The 18,010-nt window shown below is 39.4% G+C and overlaps 1 protein-coding gene across 1 annotated transcript in view; it reads right to left on the minus strand.

The window, feature by feature from the left end:
- LOC119653182 (homeobox protein slou) overlaps positions 1-17,792 on the minus strand; it is a 43,956-nt gene extending 26,164 nt beyond the window's left edge. Inside the window, exon 1 of the mRNA XM_038057736.1 lies at positions 16,917-17,792. Within this exon, the coding sequence (XP_037913664.1) occupies positions 16,917-17,777 (861 nt within the window). The 5' untranslated portion in view covers positions 17,778-17,792. The remainder of the gene's footprint in view (positions 1-16,916) is intronic.
- Positions 17,793-18,010: the final 218 nt, after the last annotated feature.

Raw genomic sequence — 18,010 nt, forward strand, 5'->3', positions numbered from 1 at the left:
GCTGTACCACAACTATAATATAAAAGGATATTGCAGCCTTATAGAAAATTAACCAGTTTAATATAGAGTGGGGGAAAAATATCAAATGATATAAAACGAATGACATAGGTTCCAGGATGAAGACGTGTTTTGGTACCGACGATGGAGTATAAAATTTAGGAAAAGTCCATTGTATCAACACCAATAAAAGATTTCATAGGGAGTTTTGGTGAGATTTTGAACAAAAATTTGTTGTAGATAAAATGTGAACACGATATTAGTTCCTTCACTGTTTTCTGACTGAATCAAAGGAAACTCGTGTTTAAATCTAGTCTTATTGACAAGATCGTCTTGAAAGCAGACTCCAATCTTCGATAGCTGCAGAAGAAACTCGAGGATAAGGCAGCTACGATGAAAATTCAGCGCCTTCTGGTCTTACGAAGTAGGCGAAGCTAGTTGTAAAAGCCAGAATGCGAAATATTATCACAGTCCATTGCAAGCGGTTACTTGCGAAGTCCAAATATTACAACAGCTTCCTCTTTCATTACGATTACAGCTCGTACCAAACCTGGGAGGTTTTGGTCTGAGAGTTCTAGCTTTCCCGGATAGAGTATCTTGCGGCTCTTTTCAAAAATAAAAACTTTTTTGTCATAAAGATGACTGTGACAGAGCAGCTGGAGCCCCTTTCGAAAGGAGGTTCTTCAATATACTTCCAAAAAAAGGTCGACTCACGGAAAATCGCACCGATAACCAAGAAGAGTACTTCGAAAATGATCATTTTGAATTTTATGCAAGTCTATCACTCCTGTGAAAATGATCACATATTTTTTTAATCAAACCTTGCATATCTCAGACTTTTCCGCTCATCCCCATTTCTTTTGATTAACAATATTCGCAATTTTTCAGATTGTTGCCCAAGAATCATTTATCCTTTCCTCGCTGCCCATTGAATTGAGTTTATTACTTCAAACAGAATATCAAAGGAAGAGCTTAACCATTCACATAGTGTATGTATTTGTCATCAACTGCAGTGAGTATATCTGTAGCAATTACTTTTACAAATTGCAACGCTTGTTCATTCAGTCAGCACACAATCATATTATGTCCATTTAATTCAGAATCGGATATGACCCCCAAGCGTCACCAAAATAATGTGACGTTGAATGTTACCACCAGCATTTCGTTGACAGTTACTAGCTAGACTGATCTTTAGTGTCAAAAGTAACAGCTTGAATTAGTACAGAACATATTAAATAATATTAATTGAATTTCTTTTCCAAAATAAGTCGAGGATTTAATGTTTTTTGAATAAATGTGCACAAGCAATAATTTTTCTCACAAGTGTTTTTTGGGGAATTTTAGGTCATTTTCTTTTTAAATTTGGATTATTTTTAAAACCACAAAATTTTTAAATTGCGGAAGACTTTTATTAAAATACTCTTTCGGAATTGTTGACACTGAAAAATTGTGTGGAATGCAAATGGAGAAAAGGTCTCGATTAGTATTTTTCGAAGCCTGGAAAGGCGGGGAGTGCAAAGGATCGAAAGTGACCATTTCTTCAACGGATCCAGTATATTACTACGCTTTTGCGAAGTTGATTAGGTGGGTAAAAAATCATAAGTCGCCAGGAGCCGATGGAATTACAGCCGAATTGGTTATATATGGAGGCGACCAGTTACACCAAGTGGTTCATCAACTTGTGCTCAAGGTATGGGACAGCGAATCAATGCCTGACGATTGGCAACGAGGCATTATCTGAGTACCATCTATAAGATATTCTCCACTATCTTGCTAGGCCAGATAGCCCCATACGCCCAGAACATCATAGGCCCATACCAAAGAGGCTTCACTCCAGGCAAATCAGCAACAGATCAGATTTTCTCTCTGCGGCAAGCGATGGAAAAACTGTTGGAATATGGACAACAGTTACACCATCTGTTCATCGACTTTAAAGCCGCCTATGATAGCATAGCCAGGGTAAAACTGTACACGGCCATTAGAGAATTCGGTATCCCGACTGAATAGGCTGACCCTGACCAATGTGCGAGGCCAGATAAAAGCAGCAGGATCATTCTCAAGACCATTCGACATCAATAACGGTCTACGACAAGGGGATGCGCTATCATGCGTCCTCTTTAACCTGGCCCTCGAGAAAGTGATCTGTGATGCCGAGGTAAATGCAAGAGGTACGATCCTCTTCAAGTCCACCCAACTACTGGCCTATGCTGACGATATCGACATCATGGGAAGAACCACCCGAAATGTACAAACTGCCTTCATCCAGATCGAGCAGGCGGCAATTGAAGCGAGATCTTGGGCTGCACATCAATGAAGGCAAGACAAAATATATGGTGGCAACGTCAGCACAGAAGACGAATCAACCAACAACATCAAACCGCACTGGTCAAACACAAACACGAACAAGAATAAGGATAGGAGAATACAACTTTGAGACCGTTGACAATTTCTCCTAGCTAGGGTCGAAAATCACAACCGATAACAACTACGATGATGAAATCCTCGCACGGTTGTTGTCAGCCAACAGAGCCTATTTCAGCTTACAAAGACTGTTCCGCTCGAAACGTCTCACCATAGGGTCAAAGCTCTTACTGTACAAGACAATGATCTTGCCAGTCCTCATGTATTCCTCGGAAACTCTTGGCCGCGTTCGAGAGAAGAATCCTCCGAAGAATTTTTGGCCTCCTACATGAGGATGGACGATTCCGTAGCCTACACAATGACGAAATCTATGAGCGATACCATGACCGTCCGGTTGTGGATAAAATCCGGCTCAATAGGTTACGGTGGGCGGGTCACTTAATCCGTATGGATGAGGAGGATCCCACCCGGAAAGTTCATAAGGGCAATATCTATGGTAGAAAAAGAAGACGAGGCAGACCCTTCCTACGATGGAGCGATGGCGTAGGTCAGGACGCCAGACAGCTTTTAGGGATATCGAATTGGTGGACCTCGGCGCTAAACCGGGATGTCTGGAGTTCCTTATTAAGGCAGGGCTAGACCGGATACCGGTTGTTGCGCCGTTGATGATGATGATGATGATGATGATTAGGTGTTTGCTGCTAAGTACATATTACGGGCTACGTACAAATGGGATATTTCTGCACTCAAATATACTTACATAAGAAATAAACGAAACCTGAAGCGTCTAGCTTCCGATTTTCCGACTTGTTGTATTCTTTTATTTGAAATTGCATTGTACGATAGCATGAAAATATAAACGAAGCTTTGATATGTTAAACTACCCTATATAAACGCAGATTGTTGCCAATTGCTTCCGAAGTCCAATTTGATGTGTTGTACGAGGAGATCAGACTTCGCATTTAAATTGTAGAACTCTATCGTAAAATAGCAAATGCACTCACATAGTACTGATGAAGCAGTTGCAAGATGAGATCGATATATTCGAGGAACACTACGGCAAAATAAGCATCAGTTCAAAATCTTCTAATAACTCGCAGGTTCGATCGGGAAACGTCTTTTTTTCAACTTGTAAGGAGAAGGCTGTTTAGAAAGAAAGCCCTTCACTGTTGATGAAGTTTCTATCGGAGCTACTCATTCAAATGTTGATTTACTTAGGTATTGAAGGTGAAGTATATCCTCTCCTAAAAGATAACTTTTGAAAAGGTCAGATTCTCAGACTGCATTGTTACAACAGTTAGAGTTTCGGGTATAATCAATCCGCAATAGGTATGATAAACGCAAGAAAAGCAGGACCCACCACCAGTAGAAATGCAACACTGCTACAAATGTGGCTAAACTAACGTAGATATCCAGCATATAAGCAAATGATTAGCAAAAATTAAACAAAGCGAGTTGAATCAAGTAGACAGTGACACAATTGATATGATCTCATATGCAAAATTTCCACCACAATGTGCTGAGCAATTCCACATACGATGTCAAGTTACTACTAACCTCTCTTAGCTAACATAGATATGGTTTTCACTTTTTTGACGTTTTCGGTGGTGTCTGATCGTGGATGGGTGTACTGAAGGAGTCACATTCTCAACCACTTTTAAAGTTTTTATACCAATCGTATGCCCTAATTTTTGACAGCTTAAACTCCGAAAGCACTTTCAATGAATCAGCACTTAAAATTTCCTTACTAACAACAAATTTCAAAGAAACCCTTTGCACAACAAAACCCTCTATGGTAAAATGCTACAAAAGGGAAAAAGGTGACTGATGTGAAAAAACACCCGCCAGATGATAATTATGCACAAGTGCTAAAATATTGACATATATGTCAGTAAAGGAGGTACAAATAATAACCGGTTCTGCCATGGGGGTTCGTTTCAATTAAAAATTCCAGGTTCTTTTTGATTATAGAGTACCTCATTTTCGGAGACCATCTTTGCACAACTCGCTACTACCTACATCTTAGCAAACAAATAAATTGAAGTCTATATAATTGTAGTTATATAAAAGATATTTATGGCAAACTTCAATGAAATGCAGCACAATAAACAAGAATACACTTAAAAGTTAGGCAGGCTTGGTATAGAAATCTTAAGGAAAGCTTCCATAAATATGGAAATAAAATGAATGCTGAATACAAAATATTAATCTTTCGAATTATTTGTCTGAACACTATAATCCAATAAATGTGATTAAATCGACCAAGCCTCTCACTCAAACGAACGACCTTCTCCACTTCCAATCATTCTGGCAAACCTACTACCTACGTAGACCAAAAACTTTAAATTCCTAAATGGTAATCGGGTAGATATACGAATTAATCCACCGAGGATTCTCTATGCCAATGATTAAACTTGTAATTCTAGATTTCTCAAAGATAGGTTCTTCAATGTCGGTATGGGAAATAAATACTCCGATCTTCATCCATACCGAACATTTCAGACATTTCATAATCTTCAAGAGTGACACAGGAGAGGGTCGTAGCTCTGATCCAATTCCACCTGATAAGATAGCAGAGACAATCGCAGACTATTTGGTAGATCTTGGCGAATACTACCTTATTTAGAGCATAACAATTAAGGAGAGTGAAACACAAGTCTGTTCCTTTCGGAGCATTTTTAGATATACTGGATTTACCATGGAGCAAAGTTAAAAAAAGCCCAATTTTGACGATGTGATAACTTTCATATGCATCTACCTCGCTAACAAAGAAACTGTTTCTCAGAGCAAATGAAATAATATCAAAAGGAGAGGATGTAAATACAAAGGATTTTCGCACTAATCTACAATCGGTCAACGTCACTAGCCTCCTATATTTATTTTTAAGTAGGTAGGGTCGTTTGAGCCCAAATGTCACTTATTACTAGAATTAGGTAAAACTCAGCAACTGCCGAAATTGTAATACACAAATTCTACCGCGGAGGCGCGTAGTTGACGTTTCGGTGTAGGATCACCATCAAGTCGAATCGCTACACGTTTATTTTTATAACATAGATCAGGCGAGTTCCTTGCTTACCGCTGTTTTTATAGCAGATTACTGGTTGACTTCACTTAATTTGATGGATCGATCTTTCTCTCCTCTAACCAGCCCGCAATGTGTAGTTCAGCGTTAGAGACGTTGGATCATCTGGTTTCAGATTGTTCTGCTATGGCCCGGTACATGTCTGGTTTACCAATATGAGCCGCAGTACTCGATCCCATAATATTGTCAGCTACCGGTATTGCATTTAAATCCCTTCCGGATTCCCTAGATGTCCTCTCGCACAGTTTGGTTCACATGATGCAGAAATACATCATCCTGCAACCGGGCTCTATGTCGCCAGGAGTTCTCCACGCATTTTCCACTAACCTATCACCGGCCACAACCACCACCATGGTCTCTATATATTTTAAGTAGGTAGAATCGTTGGAGCCTAAATGTTTGGCACCTAGTGCTAGTATTAGGTAAAATCAACATCAGCCAAACAGCATTAGCCTAAATTGCGACAACTCGGAAATAAATAAAAGACCATCCCCTCAAATTACCCAACGGGCAAGTGAAAGTGAACTTAGAACCGCTCAACGAACAAATAATAAGCCAAATAGGCCATTCAACGATCGACATAAAGTAAACAGAAAGTCATTTAAGGGTTATTCTAGTATTAATCGCGTAAAATCAATTCAAAAGTGCTATAAAAAATAAAATATAAAAGCTACCGACCCAATTAAAAAAATCCATGGTTAGAAAAAATATAAAAGACAAAATGGTGGCCGCAGTATTGAGATTTTGCGGTGTGAGAATGCAAAGAGATAGAAACGTACGGAGTATTACCAAGAATTTCTTACTGAACTGTAGCCGATTAAATAAAAATGTTTCTTTAGTTTTGACGTAAATCTACTGCACACACCTAAATTTGGCCATACTTTGCGAAAATGGCTTCTACTGCATTGGCACCGTTTGACGCACCATTTGAAATGTGTTTGTAGAATTAAATCAAAACATGAGATCAACATAATATTTTCCACAGTTATTCTTGAACGCATTTTTATCAAATTATCAAAAAAGATAAAAATCCAAAGAAAAATGTTTAATATTAGAATAACCCTTTGATTGATAAGTATTACTCTAGAAAATCCCACCTGTTATTTGATAGAATAGGGGTCCAATCCGTTATTTACCCTGAATAAAATAATTTTATGTGGATATTCATTAGAATCATGATCAGGTAAACGAATAGAATCAAATAGATGACATGTCAGGTTATAAAAATGTTGGCTTTTCTTGTTCAAACATTTTGGAATCTCAAGGTGAGGGAGAAAATTAGAAAGTAAGGTCAAAGTTTGTCAGCACAAAGAACTCTAAATGCCACCTAAACAATTGTATGGCTTGGAAATGAAAGAGTATCTTGCAACGGTTTTTTATTTCTTAAAATATTAGTCGGTAGAAAATACTTCAGAGATGCCAGGCTTTGATCAATGATACCACTGCTCTGAAATCCGCACCAAAATGTTACTCTCTGAGGATGCATTGGTTTTTTCGACGATCTCGTGCGGGTTTTCCGATTTTTAGATGCGGCAGTTTTTTGTTAACAAAGCCGCCGTCATGAAATTCACTTCCTTAGAAAAGATAGTTTTTCAAGCAAGGCCTTTGTCATTTCGAGCTGCTCTAAGGCTAGAACTGAGAAACGATAACGAATGCCTTCAATTGTTGAGTCAATAGGACCTTGTAAGCGAATAATGCCAAGTCTTTGTACTAAATTCGCATCAGGATGATACGGCAAATGATGAGTTGTTGCAATCGATGGCGAGCCGATATTCCAGAATTGTTATCCGAGCGCACGGTACGAAGACGGGGACTAAGAGCAACCTACCTTAGTTACCTAATACGGCATCCTGTCATCGGAACGAGGCTCCTATTCTGGCTTCGTAACAAGTTGTTTTCCGTGTAAGGTTGTCAGCCCTACCCAACCCCAACCTGGAGGACCAGTTGGTACAATTTGTCCCGTTTTTAGGCGCGGGAGACTCGCCTTCATCCTTCTCCGTCTGCAGCTTTTCGTTAAGAAAGAGCTCCCAGCGGTCATCACTTGGAGGTGGAGATAGGGTTTGGTATTAGAGCTGTTGGTGTTGGTTCAGCAGGCATTTCCCAGGTTTTATGCTCCATCGTGGGTACCAAACCCTTTCGCCCTTAAACCTATACTACCCTTTGACCACCATGGGAAGAACCACCCGAGATGTACAAACTGCCTTCATCCAGATCGAGCAGGCGGTAATTGATGCGAGATCTTGGGCTGCACATCAATGAAGGCAAGACAAAATATATGGTAGCAACGTCAGCACCGAAGACAAACCAACAAACAACATCAAACCGGACTGGTCAAACAGGAAGAATAAGGATACTAGAATCCAACTTTGAGACCGTTGAGAATTTCTCCTATTTAGGGTCGAAAATCACAACCGCTAACAGCTACGATGATGAAATCCGCACACGGTTGTTGTCAGCCAACAGAGCCTATTTCAGCTTACAAAAACTGTTCCGCTCGAAACCATAGGGTCAAAGCTCTTAGCGGTTGTTGCGGCGTTGATGATGATTTCATCGAAACGAATGAGCTATTAAATTGATTGCATTGCTGAATGTAATATCCTGACTGCTCCTAGTAAAATGTAAAGTAGTGTTATCTAGTTTAGACGAGAAAACGTCAATAAACAAGCAGTATTTTGTGTTTCATTATATGAGGAACGATCAGCGCATGACAGATCCATGCGTACATAGTTAAAAATTCAATTGCGCCCTTTTTCCTAAAAAGCCATTCACACAAATAATTTGATCTGGAAAGGAATGTATCGATGATAGTCAGCCTCATACGATTCACACTAGGAGTTCAATATTATCAGGAACTGTGAAGAAGTTAACCAACAACAAATACAAATAAAGTTTTTTTGACACAAAACCTTAAACAGGGCTGGGTAGAAGTAGATTCTTCAAGAATGGAATTTTAATATTTCACTCGAATGTCAATTATTCTCGTTAATTTTGACGTCAACATCTTGCTTGCATATTGGGTAAAGATTTGATAGTTTCTAAGGCAAGAAAAACTCGTTGTTAATTGGTTAAGGAAAGATGAGTTACTAACGCGTTGCTTGAACGGATTTACGCAAACTTCGGACGAAAGTAACATTTTCTAGTGAAATACATAGAATTTTTTCGACTGATTTAACTATTTTTTTACCGTTTTTAGACCAATTTTTTTGTAAAAGCACCAAATTTGAACTTCAATTGACGCCATTTTATTAAAAAAATATCAAAAGTCCCATAAACTTCACTGGGCTTTTATGTCTACTTTAGGAAGCTTTTTGGTTTTCTGCTCCAAATAAAAATTTGCAAATTTGCAGACTTTCGCCCATGGAGAGCTTCTTTGAATCAGCTGTTGCGTCTCAATTTTATTTTAAAATAAGTAGAAATAGTTTTTCGTATACCCTAAGCCTCATTAACATATAAACAAGTCGGAATACCGGAAGCTCGCGCTTCGGGTATAAAGGTTTTGTGTTCATCTTATCTAAGAAATTTCAACACACATTTTTCTATCCGTATATAGTTACAAATCCAACATACTCCTTCATATTTTTCCAAACTACGGGACATACGTCCATATTACAGCCGTAGATATTACGCTCACTCTAAACAAACAAACCGCCTATTTCCGAATACTGTACACATATATGCACGTATATCAATTAATCGTACCCATCTTTCCGATTTACTTCTTATATCTATCTGAATTAGGCACTACCCGCAAAGTTCATTAGCACGCATATACTATATGCCTACATACACACATGTCTGGTTGGAGTAATTGATATTCATATACAAATGACTAAAAACTAAAACAAAATAATTCTTTCCGCCCCCATCCATAACAACTCATTTCGTTGTGGTATTGACGAATTGACATGTGATGATGACGTCATGCAGGTTGTAGAGTGCAAGAAATTCACAAAAAATTGTGAAGTTTCAACCCCTATAACTTTGTTAATAATAGTTGGATTTTCTTCAAACTTGACCAAACTGTGCATTATGTTCTTTATTACACGCATGGCAAATTTTGTACTTCTGGGATGAACATAAGGGGGGTACCGGGTAAATTTCTAAAATATGGAAATATACTATTATTAACTTTATTTGTGTAGATATCGGAACCGGATATATTTTGAGGCCTAGATTTCGTAGAGATGCACCACTGTGATTTTTTTCAGATTTTTCGGTTGGATAAGTTCTGAGAACGAGACCTGTTACACTTTTTGGGGGTCATATTTTGAGCCCTCACTCCCCTATGTTTCACCCAATATCAAATATTGAACCAGTTTCAAAAAGTACTAATTGAGACCTTTCATTTGATACCCCACCTGGCTACATTCTGTGAAAAAAAAATTTGCAGCCTCCTTTCACCTGTATGAGGAGCCCCCCTTAAACTTAACACAAAATGGCGCCAGTTGCTGCATGTAAAGGGAACGGCAGATCACATAGTCTGACCAATTTTCATGACAATCGGTTTAGCCGTTTCCGAATAAATCGGGTGTGGCAGACAGACAGACAGACAGACAGACAGACGGACAGACAGACAGACAGACAGACAGGCAGACAGGCAGACAGACAGACGGACAGACAGACATCGAATCGATTCTAATAAGGTTTTGTTTCACACAAAACCTTAAAAAGCAGAACTAAAATAACTTCTTTAAATCATGGAAAATGATCCTTAATTTCAAGCACACATACTACTTTGCATATAAATTTCTAATGCTTAAAATGCTTGAATAAATTTTCAAATCTAATACAGCATATTTTTTTGTGTAGTCTACTAACCCCAGAAGCGGTCCTCATCACTAAGCGCCGGAAGAGAAATTACGCCTGTGTTAGAATCGGGAATCATATCATCACTTCCAAGCCGACCATCAAATACTTGGGGGTGGTGATAGACAGGAAGCTCAGCTATAAGCAACACTTACAGTATGTTTGTGATAAATCATCCACTGCTAGTATGGCCCTGGCGAGGATGATGCCGAACGTGGGAGGGCCACGGCATACCTCTAGGTTGCTTATAGCCAGGGTGGTGACCTCGATCATGCTCTATGCGACCCCAGTTTGGAGGGAGGCGTTGTGGATGTCAGGGAATGCTACCAAACTGAGTTCAGTCTACAGGAGGACAGCTCTGAGGGTATGCTCTGCCTTCAGGACTGTCTCAGATGATGCAGCATTCGTCATCTCTGGAATGATGCCCATTGACATCTTGGCAGATGAGATGGCGAATATATACAATGCAAAGCCAACCTCTTCCTCATCGCGGACGAAGAACGCTGAGAGGGAGAGATCCATAAATAGATGGCAAGAGCGGTGGGAACGCTCGGGAAAGGGCCGGTGGACGCACAGGCTCATTCCCGCCATCAAGGAGTGGTTGGAGAGACGACACGGTGAGACTAATTATAATCTCACCCAGTTTCTCACGGGACACGGAGGATATCTCCAATACCTTCACAGGTTTAAATTGGAGACCTCACCCGATTGTCCAAATTGCAATGGAGTCCCAGAGGACCCAGAGCATGTATTCTTCCACTGTCCGAGATTTGTGGAAGAAAGGAGGAATCTAGAGGAGACTCTAGGAGAGGTGCTGGTACCAGAAAATCTGGTACCGAAAATGCTAGCACATCAAGAGAATTGGGATGCGGTCAACTCCATGATCGCATCTATTCAAAATAAATTGCGAAAGGCAGAGGAAAGGAGAAAAGCGCGGTCACGTGCGCCGCGTATAGAAGAAAGGTGACAAAGCTAGAGTGAGCTGACTCCGCCCCGTGATGTAATACCTTATGGTGGTTCCGCGGGGCAGGGAGGGAGTCGGGGGTGGTTTTAGTGGGTAAAAATCCCACACGCTGGTGTGTCCAGACCAGTGTCTTATTGAAGATTTCCACCTCCTCAACAAAAAAAAAAAAAAAAAAAAAAAAGACAGACGGACAGACAGACAGACAGACAGACAGACAGACAGACAGACGGACAGACAGACATCGAATCGATTCTAATAAGGTTTTGTTTCACACAAAACCTTAAAAAAGCAGAACTAAAATAACTTCTTTAAATCATGGAAAATGATCCTTAATTTCAAGCACACATACTACTTTGCATATAAATTTCTAATGCTTAAAATGCTTGAATAAATTTTCAAATCTAATACAGCATATTTTTTTGTGTAGTCTACTAACCCCTTTGTTTGCCATAATATCATTTAAAAAAAACACATTTTCGTGGGTATCAAAACATACGTCAAAATTTGCTATTACCCCCGTTATTTTTTCCAAATTTCTATCTTTGCAGCTATTCGTAGAGGTAAGTAAAGGGGTGGATATCGTTGTTGTTTAGATCTGGCTGTTTATATGCTCGACCAGTTCAAAGCTCAATTGGTGAATGATAGCCATCCTAATGAAAGATAACCCCAGCTTGCAATTTGTCCCACCTTTCTTGTTTGGTTGCTCCCCCGAAGTATTCTAATTTGCTGTATAATATGAGCCTCAACGTCTCTGGATCAAAGTAATGTATCCAAAATATCCAAATCTCCTCAATGGTCTTGAATACAGACAAAAAGCGGTCCTGGTTAACGTAGAATATCTCAAACTTGCCTTTAAAATGCTAATCTCCTTTTCTGTTGGTTGGTTCACACTTTCGGTACTATAATGTACACGTAGCTTATTGTGACCTACGTAAAGCTTGATGATGACAGCGAGTATCCGGGTTGCTAGAGATAACCATGGGGGCAGAGTTCCTTATAAAATGAAGAGAACTAGCGGGGCATGTGTTAACGGAATACTTTAGTTTAGTTACAGCATCCCTGCCCTCATGATCGCCCAACGTGTGGTATTTATAATGTTTTACAAAAGTCAAACTGCGGAGTACGTTTACTCCGGTGCTAGACTTCGGTTTGGATAAAAGACCTTTCAATCTTTCTTTCAGCAAGGCTCCTTTATTTTCTATTTTAAGTCTACACCTGTTCCCCTCTACGAAGCAAGTGCTCTTTTGCGACAGCCTATTTCAATTTCTAGAGTAGAGTTTCCTTGTTTCTCCACGATGAAAAATTGTGCAAAGTTTACCATTCTTGTGTCATGTCGGGGCCCAGTATCTTGTAGGTAACTGCCTCATAAAAGGTTTTTGGAAATATGGGCCTTTGAAGCTATAAGCTGAAAAGTAATCCCGGACGACTATAAAGGACAATAAACGGCGCCTCACAGCAATTCAGATGAAAATGTTACTGGACCAGTAGCGGAACATGGCATGATCACATCCGAAACGACAACATCAGTGATCGATATGAGGTTGCACCGATCGTAAAAACTTCGATTATATGGGTGTCTTATTCGTACTGACGAGAACCCATTTGCCAAAATTAGTTTAATCTTCGAAGAAAGATCTGGAAAGAAAGGTTTGTGCTGCTGATGTAAAATGGAAAAGAAGACGAAGCAGACCCTGCCTAAGATGGAGCGATGGCGTGGGCCAGGACGCCAGACAGCTTTTAGGGATATCGAATTGGTGGACCTCGGCGCAAAACCGGGATGGCTGGAGTTCCTTATTAAGGCAGGCCTAGACCGGATACCGGTTGTTGCGCCGTTGATGATGATGATGATGATGTAAAATGCAGCAGCACATTTAGGCTGTGCTTCTACCTTTGGTAGTTCCATTACCTATAACTAAATAATAGCTAATAACTAGGAAAAGAATAGATTTTATCTAAGTGTAATTTTGCGTTCTTCCCTGCGATTAAATTATTTGAAATTAAAAAGATTTCCTTTGGCATTTTGTTATTATTATTTATTATTAATCTTACAAGTACCGATATTTCGGGAACCACTTGTCTCTTCATCAGTGCTACAATTCTTGTAGTTATTAACCATGGAAATACCGATGTTTCCACCAGAACAAGTGGTTCCTGAAATATTGATATTTGCAAGGTTAAACAATAATACTAGCGAAAATCAAAAGCAAGTTTTAATTATTTCAAATAGATTTTATATAGAAAGCTTCCTTTTTGACATCAGTATCGCATTTCATCTCTTCAAGAGATTATTCGGATATGCCTTAGTCATGCACTAGTTTAAAAGTTCCAAACAAGTGACATTTCCATTCGAAAACTATCAATACTCTAGTGGAGTATGTAGTAAGGTTTTATGCAGATTGGGTGCAAATAACTGACATTTTGAAAGATTCCAACAGAACCTAATCGTGATAAATCCAGCGGTTCCATTCGCAAATAGATGATACGGAAACTGGACATTAGGCTTACATATCAGGTTGTGGAGAAGTGATCACCGCATTGCCATCACTCCTTTCGTTAATCATTTCACGTGTCGAATATTATTATTAAGAGTAAAGAAATTGGGGACCAGTGGTGAGTAAGCTAAGGGACATTAACGGTCGAAAGCTTAACCAAGTAGGAAAGTGGAAACAGGAAAGAATACGGAGTTATTTTAATTGGGAAATTCAGGGTGTATAGTAGTTATACGTAATATCAATTGGTTGAGTTTCAGAGAGTCAGTCTGGTCCTGGTTTAATGTATAATTATAATTGTAATTAATATTTTCTTTCAATCCAACTTTTTTGTATTAAAATTTAATTGCTACTGTAGAAATTCAACAACTATTGCAGATCTTAATTTTCAAGGAATTAATTGTTTAAGACGCGAAATCGTAAGTTTATGTCAAAAGTAATTGATCACTTTGCAGTGATAACCTCTTCGATTGGCAGTAACTGACTTCCTGGTATAATCTCAAAAGAAAACTCCACCAGACAGTTTTTGCTTTTAGGTCACAGTATCTTATGTAAGCAAATAAGAAAATTTATTTACGATATCGATAGATATCGCTTTTTAGGTAATTTCATATCTATCTCCTTAATTGAAAAATCTCTTCGGTGGTTATGATGGGCAGAGTCAAAAGGACTAAGTCGTAGGGTGTTGAAAAACCCGCATAATCTCAGCATTAAGGAGTAAAAGTAGCAATCGAATTCCGCGAATTGAAACTTTAAAATGTCCATTCTACGTGTATTATAAGACGCAATTCAGAAGATAGCACCTAAGGAGGCAGAGTTGTCTACCAGAAAATAACAGAATTTGACAAGAAAGATTTCGTAGATCTCCAGGAGTAGAGAAAGCGAAGCGGGCAAGTACAGTCTACACCGGCAATTCCTTTTAAAGAACAAGGATCTCGAAAATTTGAATTGTACAGCCCAAAGAGCAAGGCAGTCACGATTGCCGAAGAGAGATCAAATTACAGAGTAAATTTAAGAAAGTATCCAAGGACAAATGAGGTGAAGTGAGAGACAAATGACCCCAAAGTGAGAATTGAAATGAAGCTTGTCAACGAAACATACTCCCAGGCCAGGAAAGGAGCTTAAAAAGAAATTCCCCACCACAGGAAAGTTGAGTAAAGAGGTTAGAGAATAGTATTTTGTAGTTATTTAAATCAAAGAGTTTAGAAAAATCCAAAAAGTTGATGTGTATTTCCTGCAGCAATTTAAAATATTTAGTCACTAAGTTGGTAATGTCAAAACCAAGTTACTTTTTCACTATGAGATGACTAAAATAAGCTGTTACCCAGTCATTGATACGCGCGGATGTCAGAACTGAGAAGGGAAAGAAGGCGGTAATTCACAGCTAGAGTAGGGTCCTCGGCTTTCAGGATAGAGATAATAATGCCCTATTCTAAAGCTTTGAAAGATAGCGCTCTGCAAAACCATTGTTGAAAACTGTGTTTAGAGGGAAAAAGGAATATTAATTACAATTACATGGAAAAGGTTAGGAAAACCATCGGGACCACATCAGATGTGAGGTTCAATGCGAAACTAAAAAAAAAAAAAAGAAGGGGAATAAGAGACTCAGAATAACCTGCACCAAAGAGAATTAAGAACGAAGTAAACTACAGGATTGTAGCGGTGATCGGCGGTGGAGCCAGGAACATTGATGGAAGTTGGTACAAATTGACTAGCGTTATGGCAATTGCGATTATGAGACCAAACAGCTTGAAATATTTATGTGCTGAATTGGAATCGGAGCAGCACAGAGGTGAACACTAACGTCCATGACGACCAGCAACCTGAAGCAACTTGATCGAGAAGTTGACTCTCTTGTTTAATCCAAAAGTTCGACGCTATGGTGACCGAGTTAGAGGAGTGCCAATATCATGGTTATCTATCGGTTGGTTATCTATTCAGGTTTCGTCCATGGATAAAAAAGCAATAGTAGAATTAAAATGCAGTCCAGTAAGACAACGAAATAAGAAATTATATTATGAAAACAAAAGCGAAACCGTAAACCTCATGTCTTAAGATATATTCGCAAGGATTAGCGAGGGTCCAAACAGGGATGGTATATGTAACTGGACCATGATTGACACGTGTCTTGAAAAATTATCGAGGAACCTGAATTTAGGTTACTTTCTCCCGTGTCACGTTAGTTTACGTCTTTTTCTCTGAGTTTCCAGGTCTAACGATTTCTTTTTAACACCATATTTTCCAGAGCTATTCTACTTCTTTCTTTGCAGTTTTTGCTCCGTTCACAAGCGGGGTCGGTTCATCGTGATCGGTTTCGCCGTTTGGTTCTATCAAATGCCTGCTCTGGATGCGGTCACGAGGTTTTTAAATCCCCAGATGGCATATCAAGCCACCATTGTTTTGGCCGGCCGTTTGGTCCCTTACCATCGACTTTGATGTTCAGATCAATCTTGGCGAGTGAATTCTCGTTAACGCAAATTACGTGACCATACCACCTCTCTGGCAATTTTTCCACGATCGGTGCAACTCTATGTCGATCGCGGATCGCTGAGACAGGATAACATCTAATTTTTTTATGTGTTGGACGGATCCATCGGTCCATACCGATTTGATGCTAGTTTTTGCAAACTGCAAACATTTTTACTGATAACAAACTTATGAACAGAAACGAGCCAAGATTAAAAGTTGTCTCCCAAAGTACGAGTAAGCCACTTTCGTGAGCTTATCTCTATCGAAGTGACGGCGAAAAACCTTTGTTCCAAGTTCTGAGGATAAAGTTTTTGAAATGGGTTTATAAGTGAATAGTATGTTCCTTTTGAAATATAAGACGTATGTAGGAGAACCCCTTTGAAAAGTTTTGAAAGTTGAAAGTGTTGATTCATTGCAAGAGCAATCTTTAAGTGAATTTTCCACAAAGTAGTTAGTTTTGTAGGCTTATATGCTCATACTAGGTGGATAATCTATACGATTCCAAAGCCTGGTCCGTTACCTACTATGGCCGAAACTCACGTGAATTATATTATAGACCAATGGAGTTTAACATTCTTATTGAATCGAGCACTAATTCTTGCCCAAAGGTTCTGTAGCCCGAAGTAGCACGGTTCGGTGAAGAATGAGACGATTTTGATGAAAAAAAGATGGAAACCTATCGCTACTATCTACACCATATCACATTACTCAACTATTAGTTAGCCAATGAGCCACATTTTGTACTTACCGACGGAGCTTCCTGCGAATTGCTATCCTCTTCATCATCATTTCCATCAACAATTAGCTCCTCGCTCGTGTCACTTCGTGCATAATTTGTTGCAGGTAAACCGCCCAACTGTATCCTAAATCCATAATCACTCAATTCTGGCCGTCCATTAGCCATAGTTCGAGCTGCAGCTGCAGCGGCCGTGGCCAATTTGATCCTTTCGATATCCAAATCGTTGGTATTTGGTCCACCGGGAGAATGTTGCATTGTTGACGGCGGGGAGAGTCGCTGTTGATTAGGTTGTTGCAAGTGCGATTCATTGTCCGAAAGTCCGACTAATGTTTGCTGATGATGTTGTTGATGATGATGTTGGTGAAGTTGTTGGTGGATATGCTGTTTGATCGGGAACGGGTGGTGAATGGTTAAATTTCGCGAAACGATTTCTTCGTCGTTGACTTTCCGGTGTTGTGGTGATAGAAGATTGTTATTGTTGTTGCTATTTGTATTGTTATTGGTGAACTTTGATTCTATGTGGAAAGGGCTTGTAGGGCGGTTTTCTTCTGCTGGACTTAATCGACTTATACTGTGATCTGTTAACTGTTTTAGTCGCTCTATTGTGAATTTGCCATTAACTGAATCCAAGTCATGGTTGTCTTTGGATGAGAACAATAGGGGTTTGTTTGAGTCCACAATGTCTTCGTTTGACTCCTGAAAGCGCGACATTAAAATTGTGTCGAATTTCGTGAAATTTGGTCGCTCCAGTCGGAATTTGGGGTTTGAATCATTCGCGGGCGATGTATTCGACCGTGGTGAGGTTGGACTTGAGTTAGGACTCAATTGCGCACGACTCGTGTCCGCACTGGATGATTGCATCATTACCATATTACCAGGCAATAGAGCAATTGCATATGCATCCGATTATATTCTAATTTAATTAGTTTTCAATTACAGTTCACTATGAGTCACTGATTCAACAGATAATTTTTTCGTCTCCTTTATAAGCTGTTCGTAATAGGACCCGAACCGTCTAAATAACTTCAATATGCAATATCAAAATATCACACTTGTTTTGATTTTCCACTTGAATTCACCTCAACTAATCTCATCTCCCAGAG

The sequence above is a fragment of the Hermetia illucens genome, chromosome 3, assembly GCF_905115235.1.
Source record: "Hermetia illucens chromosome 3, iHerIll2.2.curated.20191125, whole genome shotgun sequence".
Lineage (NCBI taxonomy): Eukaryota > Metazoa > Arthropoda > Insecta > Diptera > Stratiomyidae > Hermetia > Hermetia illucens.